The 15,927-nt window shown below is 37.3% G+C and overlaps 1 protein-coding gene across 2 annotated transcripts in view; it reads right to left on the reverse strand.

Annotated features, from left to right (window-relative positions):
* Window positions 1–8,363, reverse strand: part of scarb2 (scavenger receptor class B member 2) — a 30,242-nt gene extending 21,879 nt beyond the window's left edge. For both annotated transcript variants that reach the window (XM_015376421.1, XM_015376420.1), the window contains exon 1: window positions 7,953–8,363. In XM_015376421.1, the coding sequence (XP_015231907.1) occupies window positions 7,953–8,075 (123 nt within the window). In that variant the 5' untranslated portion in view covers window positions 8,076–8,363. The remainder of the gene's footprint in view (window positions 1–7,952) is intronic.
* Window positions 8,364–15,927: the final 7,564 nt, after the last annotated feature.

Genomic DNA, 15,927 nt, shown 5'->3' on the forward strand with positions numbered 1-15,927 from the left:
TTTGGGTCAAACCTTGGGCTGGGTTTAATTTCTGTTTACGTTGCAGACTCAAAATGTCAATCAAACACAACCCATCTAACATCATAAGATGCTAAAAGATCTAGAAAAACAAACACATCTTTTATCAACTAGAATTATCAAAATAAAGTTCTAAGGACCTTATTTAAGAACAGAGGAAAAAGGTCAAATTGAATCAAACCTTATTAAAAAAACTTATCTAGTGTACAACACTGCAGACTACAAATAAGTAGACAATTCCTGTAACTGTTGGAGCCATAAATCTTGCTCCCTACTGAAAAAAAATAAAATAAAATAGTTTGTAACCACTAACTTGGTTGTTAAGCAAACAACTGACCAAAAAATACACCAGCAAATGTACTTGTACATGGTTCACAAATGCGAAATCAAAGTGTTGCTGCAAACTGGACAAAGTTCAGACAATAATGCCATTGAACTGCTGTTGAAAGACCTTAACGGGACTCTTCTCTGTTAAACTCCCCAATTGATAGAAGAAGTGACAAAATATTCCTGCATAACACTGTTAAATTCTTCTTGCCATTATCTTTTCACAGTGGAAGGAAGTATTATTTTTTTTAAATGTTCATAAATAATTTAAAAACAGTTTGTTTTGTTTTTACTCTGTTAATATTTGACTAATATAAATATGCCTATGTTGAGCTTCTTTAAATCTCAGCCATGGTTCTCGAATGGAAAAAGGGGAATTCCTCTTTTTTTGGGGATCAGTTCTCCCAAAAAGAGAAGACTTTAAATATCTTGGGAGTTTTGTTTTTGAGTAATGACAGATTGTTGAATGGAGCCTCATGCGAAGTAACGTCTACATTGTTCCAATCTTTCATATTGAATCAAAAGAAAGGTCAAAAAGCAGAGCTTTTGATTTACAGTACCAGTGTCTATGTTACAACTTTCACATTTGGCCATAAGATAAGGACCATACCCATCATGGGCATGACCAATAGAAAGACACAGTCTTCCTCCTCATAGTGGCTATGCTTAGCCTGTGAAACTGGAGGTTTCCCAGGCTTGTCCTAAACAGATGAAAATCCAGGCAGTACCAATTCATGTTGAGGGATGACATATCCCTCCCAGCCTGGGAACTACTTTGGACCGCCCAGCATAATATAGTGTGGTTGGAAAAACAAATGTATAGTTTTCCTTCCAAACCTTTTTACCCTCTATAACCCAGTTTCATATAAGGGGAATGCAATGTATATGTCTTTCGATGGATGGATGATTTTTATTTTTTATAAAATGGAAACAAATATGTTTACTGTTCCAGCTCTAATTGTGAACATGTCCTGCAGAGTTTCCATAACATGGAAAGAACCCTTTTGCTGCCCTTATGGGGTTACAGTATATCTCAAATAGTACCTACTGTTGTTAATGACAACAATCTGCAAATGTGTGTGGTTGTCAAATTTGCAACTTGTACCTGCTTTTAATGCTATTATCAACAGAAAACACGTGAAGTGTGACAAGAGTGTGCCTCTGAACCACCATAAGGGAAGGAGTGGAGCTTGTATATGTATTTCAAAAATGACGTTTAAGTGTTTTCAACTAAAACAAAAGGCTCTTCGTGTGTTTCCTTTGAGGAGATTCTGAATAAACCTAAACAAAATTTTAAATCGCTTGAAAACCCAGCATCAATGGGCTAGGTGAACAAACTAAAGCCAATATTCTATTTCTAACATTAAATGATCAATACGTACTGACCCTGAGTGCTCACACTAAAAAAACAGGGGTTTCAAAACCCAGTGTGTTTTCTATTATATCCTAAACAATGAAAGACTCAGCAACAAAAGACAGGCTACGGCTCCAAGAACACATATGTAATGAGATCTGCATGAAGCAGTGATTTAAAAACAAAAGAGCGTCACACTGTCAGTAACTAGGAAATGATGAGAGGCATAAGAAAGTCTCCAACACAGATTATTGATACCAGACTTATGACTTTTTTCAACAAAATATCATTAAATAAACATTTTGCAACGAATTGCAGAAGCAAAATTACGCAAAATATTTGAATACTTACAAACAATTAATTTCAAACATCTTTTTTCTAATGTCATCATTTCACTCCACTATATAATATAATCACCCTGGCACTCTAATTAATGTATATATTAAGAGATTTATTTATAGTGAGTAATTTGTATCATGTCATGATGTGATCATTTTTGACATGCTTTCATATCACTTCGTAAACAGACACATAGGAATGAAGAGAAAGCCCCAGGTCCCGCTATAAAAAAAGAGTTTTAAAAGGTTGCCTCAAATATACTCCCTTTAATAATTCCAAAGCTAACAGCATCGGCCCTCACTGCCACAGCTTGCCAATATTTAGATAAGGCATGATGTATATTTTTAGCATAAAATTTCATATTTACGTGCATTTATATGGTCAGGCCTGAAAACTCCTCATTCTGATAAACTCAAACCATTTACATTTGAAATATATTAGTTAGGAAAGTATGTGTTGATTATGAAAAGATGAAAAGAGTGACATATACGTAGCCGGCATTACTGAGAACGGCCCAGAATAAAGTATATTCATAAAGTTATTTTGTCAAATTTTTACAAATAAATAAATAAATTGACTGATGTGCACCGAGGAATTGCTGTACCTGTTCCTGTCCTCATCTAACCTTGACAGTTGCTGATATTTGCATAAGTAGGGGCCACAGTTTGAAGCACTGTTGCCAGGGATGGGGTGACCATAGTGGGAATCAGAGAGCAGATAGGGATGCAGTTGAACGCACCGACTGCCCTGGTCCTTATCGCCCCCACAGCTGCAGGTGGCTCAGCACATTAAGAGGAAATACAAACAGCCCCTACCAGTATAAAAGAAGAACGAAAGAGAAAGATGTGGACTAAGCAGCAAAGATGCTGTATTGAAAGATTTTTGGAGTAGAGGAATTTTTTTTTAGATGCAACTGGTAAGCAAAAGGTATCAGGCAATATTAATTGAGCCAAGGTCATCATGAGTACAACCACTAAGGCAGGGACAGGACGGCTTAGCGAATACAGCCTAGATGGCCCTATCAGCACATCCCAGACTTGGCACAGAGCATTTAAGGCAGCCTTTAATGTTACACCATACCTGTGCACTTAATTAACCTGCAATACCAATTAAACCAATACTGAATGACACAAATAAAAGGCACAATTTTTATTGCAAATGAAAACAAATTAGGAGAGTATGTGTTCAAAGTAAAAAAAAAAAAAAAAAAAAAAAAAAACAATTTTAAATGGATACAAACTCAGATTTTTTTGTGAAAAGTAGGCATGTGTCAGTGGTGGTCATAGAGTTGATGCTGAGGAATGGTAATATTAGTTGGAAGGATGAGGGAGAGAAGGAGGAGAGAGAGATGGGTAAAGAGGGACAGGAGGAGGTGAAGGAGATGGAAGAGGATGAGGAGAAAAGGAGGAACGTTTAGTGGGAATCTTAAAAACACAGATCCAGGTAGAGGTTCAGTGTGCAGTAATGGTTTGGAAATAGTTCTTTTCATAGAATTATAGTTATTTCTTGACAAAGGATTTTAGTCAAACCTTTTAAACCTAGAACAGAGTAAAAAGTGATTTATTTCAGGACCATTTTACATTTTAGCATATAGTTATAGTTGCTGTTCCTTATCAACCTACTTTGATTTCTATTATACTTTAACTTTTTTATAATGCAAAAAAAGACTTCATATTAAAACCATGGTCCCACTTGTAGGTTAAGGTCTTAGGTCTTAAACTTTCTGTAAAATGATTACCTCCCAGTTTGCAGATAGAAGCAGTTCAGGTTTTTGTTTGCTACTTTTGAAGGCGTCCCAAGTGTGTGAATCTAAGCATGTTGCAAAAACAAAAACAAGATGCCATCAGTGCTCTACACATGGTTCATTGAATCGGCCACCTCTGGGAATGAGATCAAACATCAGCAAAACCTTTCAACCAAAGAGTAGGAAAATTCGAGCCAAAGGAGAAAAACATTTAGATGGTAACAGTGATGTTCTCTTTCCTCTTTAGCTTTGAACAGCAGAGATAAAATTTAAATTAAACTTATGGCAACTGATCCTACAAATGTGCAAATGATAGTTAGATTTTAAAGCAACTACTTCAATGCCTTTTAAGACAAGAATACTTCGAAAGCAAGCTGTTTACAACTGATAAGAAAAGTAAGAAGTAAAGAATTACAGCTACAACAAAAGTGACATCAAACCCTCAAATATATAATGAAAGCTGGGACAGAGAAGAGAGGAGAAATGGTAGGAGATATAATATCTTATCACAGAAGGATTAGTAGATTGTAGATTTCAGTACTTTTTTTGAAGTCCTCTGGTTGTCTTTAAAGCTACACTCTAGATTGGTCTCTCGCATATTGCATCCTGTTTATACTCAAAGATATAAACATCTGACAAACAAAGAAATACAAACTACGTAGCTATGTAATAACTTTACAAAAGATGATAAATCAATCCTGAATAATTTTTGGCCCAGTTTCCACAACCATTAAAAAGTAGAGATCTGTACTGGTTGTCCCCCGTCCGTCTTTTAAAGAATTAAAAGAACATGGTTCTCAAAGTGTTACCCTCTTTTTTAGGTAACACTGTAGAGGAAGATGTATGATGGTGTATTAGCTCCAGAACAACAGCATAAGCCCCATTTTCACTACCCCTCTGAAAACCGATCACTGCCGAGTTCAGACCGAGCTTGGATCAGTTAACCGTGTCGAGCTTGGTTCCTTATGTCCATTTACACATCCCGCAAGCATGGCTCCATGCCTCATGGTGACGCTCTACGATACTGCTGCTAGGAGTGAAGGAGGGAATCAAGCAAATCACAATTGCGGTGTCCGCAACATTCAGGAAGTTATGTTTGGTTATAATTGTGATATTTCCTTGTCTGCTGAGAGTCAGGGGAAGAGGGCAGCAAGAGACGGCTTTTGGGAAGTGGTTATGACAAACGATAGTCTAATCATGGCTTACAGATGTAGGAAACAACGACAGACGTTGAGGTTCATCACACTGCAAAGCAGAATCACCACTGGAAATTGTACAGCATTGTAGGGAAGGTAGTATTTAGGAATGTCTGAATTTTCATGATTACGGAGGCTGACTATTAGTGGATGATACAGTCAGCTAATGCACCCTTTGTTACCTGAGAACTCAGCCTGAACTGAACTGTCGTACTGTTGAACTAGTACTAGTTTGGTGCTGTTCAGTTGTGTCAACATATTCTCATTATCAGTTCGTATGAAATCGTACGAAAAGTTATGCACACTATTTCGTACGTTTTGGACATTTTTCCTCAAAAATACAGATCAGTGCACATGCGCTGGCAGACAGAAAAAAAAGCAGATCAGCGGAGCAGATCAGCGGACGGACGTAAAACTGGGAAAAACAGTGCAATAATCACTTATTCATGTCTCTAACTATGTTGCTTGCTGTTTTATATCTTAGGGTTAGGGTCAGGGTTAGGGCTAATTGTAATTTATATTCTATGTTCGTGAATGGTGTGTAAAATGCGCATGCGCATACGACGAAAAAAACGTCCAGTTCATACAAACTCATAATGAGAATACACTGGTTGTGTCTGACATGGTCTGATTCAGATTGCATGCCATTTACACTCAACAGTTATCTCGGTTACCGTGCTCTTACCACTCTCGGCACAGTTTCAAAAAGGTAGAGTAAATGGGGGAAAAAACTGTGCTTGTTCACTTACTTAGGTGGGCTATTATGAGTGTTTATATATTGTGTATATATATATATGTATGTATGTATAAATATCTATCTATATATATATATATATAGATATATATATATAGATATATATATATCTATAGATATATATAAATAAAACGACAAAATCCTTCATCTTTACCATCGACAGGCTGCAGCCACGTCTCGAATTCCTAATTTTCTAGCTTCTTTTCATCCAGCTTTACAATCAATTGGAAGCAGTTCCACGCCTGATATATCTGATGAAATTGTTTTTATAAACATTTTTTTAAATGCCACAGATAATCCTATTTAATGAATTTTAATGCGTTCATTTAAAAAGTAATTATTTATTTACTTTTAATGATTTTTAATGAACCCCTAGGTAATGCAAGGCAATTCAGTACAAATACAATGCAAAGTGCTTTAAATGATTAAAATATACAAAAATGAAACTGAATCAAAGCAAGTAGGAAAAAAATAAATAAATAAAAAACACAGACACAAAAAAACAACATAAAAAACAGTTGGACTAAAGAAAATAAAAAAGTTGAACTAATGATGTTTCAGTTGAACTGTTTAACTAGAACAGTTTGAAGGCAATCCTAAACAAATGTATTTTTAGTCTTGATTTAAAGGAACTCGGGCTTTCCGCACTTTTACAGTTTTCTGGAAGTTTGTTCCAGATAAGTGGAGCATAGGAACTAAATGCTGCTTCTCCATGTTTAGTTCTGGTTCTAGGTATGCAGAGCAGGCTGGAGCCAGAAGACCTGAGTGGTCTGGAGGGTCAATAAACTGATAGCAAATCTAGGATGTATTTAGGTGCAGATTATGACGAGGAGGGGCCCCAGGACAGAGCCCTGGGACACACCTGAGGTGACGAGGGAGGGGGTGGATTTGAGGGTCTTCAGTTGAATGAACTGAGTATGGCCAGAGAAATAGGAGGTAAACCGGTCTAACGGAGTGTTAGTGATGTCAATTGAGGAAAGCCTGCTGAGGAGGGTGGTTCGTCAGATGGTCTCAAAAGCTGTACAAAGGTCGAGGAGGAAGAGGATGGTGAGTAATTCAGTGTCAAATGCCATTAAGGAGGTCATTAGTGATTTTGATGAGAGCTGTTTCAGTGCTATGGAGTGGCCGCAAACCAGACTGGAACTCTTCATACAGGCTGTTGGCAGATAGGTAAGAAAGAATGGGGTCGGCACCAGGTTTTTTTTCGCAATTGGGATGATGTCAGCGGTTTTGAGAGGTGTAGGGACCGTTCCAGTGGTGAAGGAGGTGCGAATAATAGCGGAAACTAATACAGAAACATTTCAGAAGATAAAACTCCTGACAATCTGCTGTCTCTGCTGACTCAGTTTGACTCATCTTATGCAGCACGGTCAAGAACAAGCAAATATCTGCTGTAAAGACTGTATGAATATACTCAGAAGGAAAATATGTTAACACAGCGCTTTTATAGCATGCTGTAAACCAGCATGCTGAAGTAACAGAAACTATCACTTCACAGCACATCAACTCAAGGCACTTTACAAAGGAAATTAAATCATATTATACAGACTTCGTAGAAACTTAAAATTTATAAATATTAAAACCATTTTTATGAAATTTACTCACTCATAAAAGCAAATAGGTTTGCTTTTACAATTATTGTATTTGCAAATAAATAAATAAAGCATTCCTTTGCAAATTTGTTCAGGTCTCGTTAACTTGTTTTAATAGGTGGGCCAAAAACAATCAGGATTTGGATCATCTGAGCAAAACACACATTTCCACACATTTATTGCACCCCCTTTGGCTTGCAGCAAAGCACAAATCGAATTTCTGGTGGCAATCTTTCACCAATGCTTTAAGAAAATGTGGATCTGGGGAGCTTAAGTAAAATACACCAAAGTTTTAGTTAATAAGATGTCTGATCAAGGGTTATTTTTGTAGTGAACTGTGAATCTTGGCCTTCACAGTTGGTATAAATGAGCAATCACTAAATAAGTGCAAATGATGACATGCAAGAAAATAGCTTATAGTTATGCTTATGTAATTATAAATGAGAGCTGTGTGCCAGCTGTATAATGAACTATAGGTCACAGAGGATGAGGGGGAGTTGTGTTAACACAATCCCCTCATTGTTTGCTTCTCCCTTACAGATGAGTCATCTTGTACTCACTCATAAGAGAGAAACTTATTGACAGTTAAGTTCAGAGAAAAAAACTTAATATATGAAAACATTTCTACCTTTTTGAGGCGGCTCTGCATCAAATTGCGGAAGACTTGAGCCACCATCAGGGCGATCCCGCTGACCAGCAGGAGGGCGCAGATCGCTCCAACTGCGTAAATTGCGCAGGATCTTCGCGTCATGGTTGCAGATGGAAGCAAAACTGAACTTTGGAAGGATGGATGGAGATATTCTTTTTTCCTCTTACACACACACACACACACACACAAATGTGAGACTATATCTCAAACTGGCGTTGATTTCCACAGTGATTTTAATTCACTTTGCACTGAAAAGTTGAGCTAAAGTTTCGAAAACGGCGCGCGACAAATGCCGGAGCACGAGGTTCCCCGCCACACGGGGAAGTCCTGCTGCGAGTAATGAAACCACGCGACTTCTGCTCCGCGTCAGTCTGAAACACATGAACTCAAAAGTGAAGCAGAGAGTATTTGTAGCGGGCCAGAACATCTCCCTCCTCCACGCGAGCAGCCACTGTGATTGGTGGAACAAGTGGGAGCGCAGTGGGCTGAGGACGCTCCTCTCTCAACGCAACCTATAATAACCTTAAACTCAAACTGTAACAATAAACCCCCCCTCTGCTCAGTCTCTAACTTCCCTCTACTCTATGTTCAGCTGGGAGGATCAGGTCATCAGACGCAATAGATATATTAGACATAATGCAGTGAGTAAAGTTGACAAATCAACATGTTTTCATGTGTGGTTCTAGATGGGGGCCAAAAGGGTGCCAGTACCCCTGTAGGACTGGTCCTGGCCCCTTTTATGCCCCCCTGTTCTGAAAACATTTATTGCAAAATTTAAAAAATAAGTCAGGTTTTCTTGAAATAAGTGTAACCTTGATTTGGGCAGGTAGGTAAAACAATTTGCAGATGGAATAGGATCATTTATGCTTAAAATAAGAAAAAAAAACAGCTCTATTATCTAATTCAAAGTACATAGTATTTAATTATCGTGTTTTAATGGTCAAACTGTCACTTCCTTTGGAAGATCATATTAGTTACTGTTAGGGATCCAGTTTTTATGGATTGTTTTTGTGTTTTCTTTTTCCACCACTAGATGGTTCCCTGTGTTTGTTTGGGCCTCCTCGCACACCTGCGGCTCGTTGGGTCATCATCAGATGTATATATGAACAGGGGGCTGTTACTATCTCAACGCCAGAGTGTTTGCCAGTATTGGGTACTCTAGCCAAACTGAGATTAGCTGAGTCTAACATTTAGCCTTGTCTTTCTGAATCTAAGCTTGCTTTGTATTTGTTCTCCGGCAGGAAGCCTTCCTGATCCACTGGATAAGCCTACCTTCTACTCTATTATGTTTTCTAGAATGTTACACACAGACTGTAAATGATACATCACTTGGACCAAATAAATATTTTGTCATTTCAATTTGCATAAACAAATATTTAGAAATCACAGTCAGCTTTAAGCTAGTGTTATACTAAGACCGGATCACAGTTTTCATGTTAGATCAGGAGTCTTCAGCCTTGGCTTTGTGGCTCTTTTAATATACTACACAATGCACTCTTGCTCCGCTATAAATTTGTTTTGCACCTCAGATCTGAGGGGAGAGGTTACATGTAAACAGATATCTTACTTCAAAGAAACAGTTACAAATGGAGTCAGCCCTCATTTTTTATAAATCAAACAGTATTTTCTCTAAAAACATCTAGCGTGTTTTAGATAATGCAATACTGGTTCACTCATGCTGAACCTGATCAGATAGTTGTTTATGTGGGTACAGCCTTTTTTAATACATCCCAAAAACAAGCACTGGAAATATGTTGCCTTGTACACAGCATACCCTGCTTTTCACTTATATGGCTTAGGAAAAACTGACTTGTTTTAAGATCAAATTTAAGTAAGGTAAATCCTATATCTAAACTAAAATAAATCTTGATCTAAAGCTATCCTACTCTAAAGCAATCTAAAGCTGTACTTTTTACTCTTGCAGTCTTTGCATCGAGGTTAAACAAAAGTCATCTATTGAAGACTTCCTCAAAGTGTTAGAATACCGGTATATTAATATGTAAAAGTTAAAAAGTTCACACTCAAAGGGTGGGAAGATAAAGCGGTGCATTTCATTTAGGCTTTTCTTTTTGTTATCGGTTTGATAAAAGTAAAAAAGTGTATGTTCCTAAAAAAGCAGACTATTATTTTGTTATAATAGGTGTAAATCTGTTTTGCTAATGGTTAAATCTCCTTTTTTCATTGTTTACTAAGTTCATGTGGTTTCCTAAACCTGACTTATTTCACCATCTGAGTTAAAAATGCACCCCTCCTCGAACCACCACCTGGGCTGAGGTTGTGGTGGAACGATAGCAGTCAGAAATAGTTGTGCTCCCCCCCACACATATCGTGGGTTCTGAAACCAAGCTCCTTGAGAGAGGCAGGACTCTTTTCTACTCTGGGAGGGACTGCTTGTCTCCCCCAGCTCAGCGTCTCATGTTTGAGTTTACCCCGGTGGGCGAAAGGGTTGCTTCCCTTCGCCTTATGGTGGTGATGTCTCTGTTGTTTCGGCCTATGGGTCGAACGGCAGTACCAGGCCATCTTAGTATCCGTGGGGGGCGTGTTTCATTATCAGACTTTGTAGTCGTATCCTCTGACCTTCTGCAGCACGTCTTGTACACTCAGATGAAGAGTGGGTGGAGCCGTCCGCCGACCACCACCTGATGGTGAGTTGGATGAGCTGGAAGATGGGGAATCCAGACAGACTTGGCATACCCAAGCAAGTAGTAGGGTCAGCTGGAAACATCTGGCTGAGCACTCAGTTTTGTGCTTTTTGCAGAGGATGTGGTTCTGCTGCCTCTCTCCTGATAAGACCTGATAAGACCTACAGCATGCACTGGGGCGGTTCACAGCCAAGTGTGAAGGTGCCAGAATAAAAATCAGCTCCTCCAAATTCGAGCCCATTGTTCTTGACCAGTAAAGGTGACCTGTCCCCTTCAGGTTGGAAGAGAGTTCTTGCCTCAAATAGAGGAGTTCAAGTGTCTTAGGGTCCTGTTCATGCATGAGGGGAGGTGTAATGACTCGATGCCATCAGCTGGGTTTCCCTCAATAGAAAACTTTTAACCAATCTTATTAGATTACTCGATTGAATTGTCTCTGTAAAGTGCCTTAAGATGACATGTGTTTTTAATTAGAGCTATAGACATAAACTGAATCAAATTAATTGTTTATTTGTACTTAACCATTAATATGCTTATTATTTCCTAAAGGATATTTACTTCAAATTCAAACATCAAACTCTTTTACTGACCAAATGAAGAGTCCTTTTTCATCTTTCTATAAATAGGCTTTAGGAAATGACCATTGTCCTACAGCAGCCACCTGTGGTTTGCATTGTATAGCAACTGCAACCTAAAAATCCTGGAAACAGATTTTTTTTCATCTCTAGACATTAGCTGTATGGTCTATATAACAGGAAGAGGTAACCACAAAGCTCACTGAACCTCAAAACCATGTTTCCTTGCCTTTGTATGAAGAAACAATGCGGAGGGTATATTGGGTAAACATATGTGCCTATATGAGCAGTTGAGTTTAAGATCTGAGAGAAACCATGATCATTGGGCCGACAGCTGTTATGTTGTTTTGTAGTTTTTGTTCCAAATGCAGAATCACAATCACACAGCTAACAAGTGAATTTTTATATTTTATTTACAAAAAATATTAGAATCTGGAAGTGGAGAATTGGAGGTGATCAGTTGAGCTTTCCGGTTGGTGTGAGGAGAAAGCAGACTGATCAGGAAGGAGTTGGTTGATGACAACTAATGCTTACTGGAGAGATGTAGGGGAGGTAGCATGGATCTGTAGCAGTTTGATTCAATGGGCTTTGCAGACTGAACCCCAGAGGTCCAGGGTTGATACTTGAAAAAAAGTCATTCTGGAGAACTGGTGGGCAGGTGAAGACTGAGAGCTGCTGCACATAGGTAAGACATTTTCCATGAAGATCAGAGACAGACTGCAGGTGTGCTGGTTCTCTGGAACAACAACAGTGTCCACATTAAAAGAGATTCACAAGAAGACATCAAGAAGGATATTCCTGCTTTAGGTCTTTGGCTGGAATACCATCAGAGGTAATCATCTTGTGAAGACAGATGATCCTTCCCTCCTTATATTGATTGAGAAATGTTCTCAGGTGTGCATTAACATGGGTTGGACCAGCCACAATCAAAGATCCTTTCTTTGACAGGAAGCTCACTACTAAACAGCAAGACTCCAGAGACCCAGTAAGTAAGCATTTTCTTAGTTTACCATCTTTATGCAATAATGCAAACCATCCTTCGTGCTTCCCCCGAAAGGGAAAATGTTTCCGAAACATCATAACTGGTAAATGGTTTGATCCATTCTGACATTGTGTATAATAAATAAAAACTTCATCAACAATTTACTGTATCATAAAACAGCTTTCACAGTTTCTTAGATCAGAACCATAACCTGTACTGACTTTTTGTAGGACCTTTCCCCTAATTGTATGGCCTGTTCTAGTTGTGGTCTGTCTACACATAGTATTTTGCTTAGGGGCCAAAAATATTCACTGTTGGTCTCATTGGAATAGAGAAGCATCCTCCTCATGTTTTCGTTTGCCATAAATGGTTCGTATCATTCTAAATGAGGTGGTTCAAAAAAAAAAAAAAAATCACTTATATCTTGCTTCTCTTTAAAGGTTCAATGTGAAATTCTTCCTAACATTAGGCTGGTATTTGGTGAATTGAGAGAATTTGGGCTTAAAAAAAAGGGTTATGCTCTGGTTTCAGAGATATCTCAGCTGTTACTCTAGAAAAACTGGATTTTGCATCCTTCCAGAATTATTACCACATTTTAATTATAGTTTACTAGTTAGGTAGTTTCTTTAGACTCCAGTGAAATATCTTTTGAAAGTATCAGAAAAAGGGAGTTGAATACATGAGTGGACAGCAAAAAATGTAAATCTTAATAAGTCAATTTTTCTTAAAATAAGTGCATTTTTTTCAAGAATTGTGGAAGTAAGTGAGACACTTTGCCAATGAAACAAGACAATTTACATTTAAAATAAGAGAAAACTATTTAATTGTCTTATTTCAAGTGCATATTATCTATTTATCTTATTCTAAGAGTAAAACACTCATGCCATTGGCAAATTATCTTATCTTCCTGCTCGAAATAAGGGGAAATGCACTTAATATAAGCCCTTTTTACTTATAACTAGATTGTTTTTGCAGTGCATGCACCACACTTTTTCAATTTTCATTTGTAGAAGAAAACCATGTACCCTTTTCCCTAATCTGCAAAGCATGAACTATTTAGTCTTTTAGATCAGTGGTATCATCGGGACCCACTTTCCTAATGTTTTAGAAGTGTCTCTGTGGTGGCACACCTGCATCAAATGATGGCACCTTTAATCTTTGTTGATCACCTTTAAGTCAAGTGTTTGGAGACAGGGAAAAGTCTAAAACATGCAGGGAATCCTGAGGACATTTTTGAAAACCACTAAGATTCCTGAAAAAAATAAAAGTTTTTGAATGTCTTGTGACGAAAAATTTTGACATGTGTGGGCAATGGAAAAACAACACGATGCAATTTATAGTAATTGCAACAGCCCAAACTGTGATCATGGCATTTATTATGTGCACTTAGAGTATGCAGTACTGTTCTAGATTGCTCATAAATGGGAAGGAAATGGCTGTTCTAAAAACAGCCAATCAAAAAATACACATCACACTCACATGCACATCAAATCAGCCTAGATAATCATTCAGCAATAGTGTCTTGATGTTTCCTGAACCCCCTTCTAGATACTTCTGTCCGTAATTGCTCACTAGTAAGTAGATCACTCCATTCATTGTTCTGTTTGGCATTTATACTCCTCATCTGCACTGACTGTTGGCTAGATTCTCCTCATTCCTTCATTCCTTCCCTAACCTATGTGTTCCCCTTTGATCTGGTTCCTATGTTCCTTAATAAGTTATTTCTGGATTTATGCTTCTGTTGCCACTACTGATTAAATCTGCAAGAAACCACCTCAGCTTCTGTCTCTGCATTTTGGTCCTCTAAAAACCTCTACACAACCTGACCAATAGAAGATAATCTTGAATAACTCTGACATACATCAATATAATTTCCACTGAAAGAAAGAAATCTTTATCTTCTACTAAAATCTACAGCATTCATACAGTGAAATATTCAACAGCAACTAGCAAGATATTGCCATTTTTACAACAAAGTTTAGACAAATATAGCTCATAGTTTCAGGTTTTATAAATATTGAAATATTCTTAAATGTTTTAGTGAAGTAAAAAGGCATTCTAAATAGATGATTGTCCATAAAGGCATTACTGTAGTATTTAGACTTAGATTTTATTTTGTCATTTTGTACACACAAGTGTATACAAAAAGAAATCCCGTTAATTACAGCCCTCTAGACAATTTCATAAGCCTTGATAAAGGTAAGCATCAGTGATAAAAACATTGTGATAAAAAAAAAAACACTCCGGTGAAAAAAAAGTGATGTAAACTGTAAAACGTAAAATGTAAGATGTAAAAGTGATGTAGTATTTGGTTAGCAATGAGACTACAGTACACTACACTAAATCCTATATCTAAAGCTTATCTTTTTACACATTTCACCAACTCAGTTTAAAATACAGTTGCACTTAGAAACTTTTAAAAGAATGCTTTTTAAAATTAATGGAGATTTAAACAAAATCTCTATACTTTTTTTCCTGTTTGCACAAAAATCGAATTAATTTCAAAATTGAACAAAAAAATTAATTTGTGCACCTAAAAAAATGTATATACTTCCCAAATGTAGGAAATAATAATTCAAACATCTTCAATTAATCTTATTAGTTTGTCAAGCTTAATGTAAAGGGAACCACTAGGATGTTGGTTTGCAATTACTATGAGTTTACGTTATTAACAATTGACCTGATATAATTTTTTGTTGGTGGCTCAGTCTATATATTGAATGAAGGCTTTGCACTATTATTGTATATGAAATAAATAAGTTATTCAATGAGTCAGAAATGCAGTTTGCAAGTTGATTATGGCCAGAAAGGCATTTTAGTTTGGGATATTTTATCAACTGGAAGTTTAACAAAATCTTCTTTGCAATCTCCAGACCTTCATCAGTAAAAGAAAAGCTCTAATGGGGCTTTTTGGAAACACAAAGCTTTCTTTACTAGATTCTGGTGCCTCCACCTGCTTCAACATCTGCCCTCTAACCCTTCCTTTAGGAGGTTCTGAGAGCAAGAAGGCTTTATCAACAGATGGCTCTGCTTCCCACCACACAGCTTCTTTGATCTTAAAGAAATCCAGCTCTGCAGCTCCCTTGCTGGTTATGAGGATCACGCAGTGCACTGAGGTATTCTAACCAGTACAGTAGAGGATCATCAGGCTTCTGCTTAACATCCAGAAATAGGAGCAGATCTTTTGTCTCTTCAGTGACGTTCAAGTTAAAAGTTTGTCGCTGTAATTTATGGTGTGAGACACAGCATGAGGTGAACGTTGCTCTAGACACTCCCCTGAAAGTTGTATTTTGTGGTTAACCATATCCTCTGAGCAGATTCTTTTTTTTAGGAGTCAGCTAGCAACAGAAACATTAAAGAGGTACTGCTATTATGTCTTTTATATCTGACTCACCAACAAACTACTGTTTTATATCAAATTCTGTTACTTAGAAGATTGTTTATCCTTTTGTTGTCATATTTCCTAAAAAAAATCTCTAATGACTGGTATTACTGTATTGCAAGGGGTAGAAATGTTGGATCACAAGTAAAATATTTTTTTTGCAGTTTCCAAAAAAAAGGACGGATTTGTTTATTTTAAGCTTCATTTCCTTATACAGTCAAAATAAACATGCACCCAGTAATGAGCCCCAAACAGGCTGTAATGGTTAAAGAATGTAGAACATAATCTGAATGTTACCCTTTATAAACAATCCGCATTTACTATACCTTAGCCAAAATCATAAATTAATCTACAGTGTAATTCTGAGGTGGAAAGA

The sequence above is a fragment of the Cyprinodon variegatus genome, unplaced genomic scaffold, assembly GCF_000732505.1.
Source record: "Cyprinodon variegatus isolate N-32 unplaced genomic scaffold, C_variegatus-1.0 Scaffold134, whole genome shotgun sequence".
NCBI lineage: Eukaryota > Metazoa > Chordata > Actinopteri > Cyprinodontiformes > Cyprinodontidae > Cyprinodon > Cyprinodon variegatus.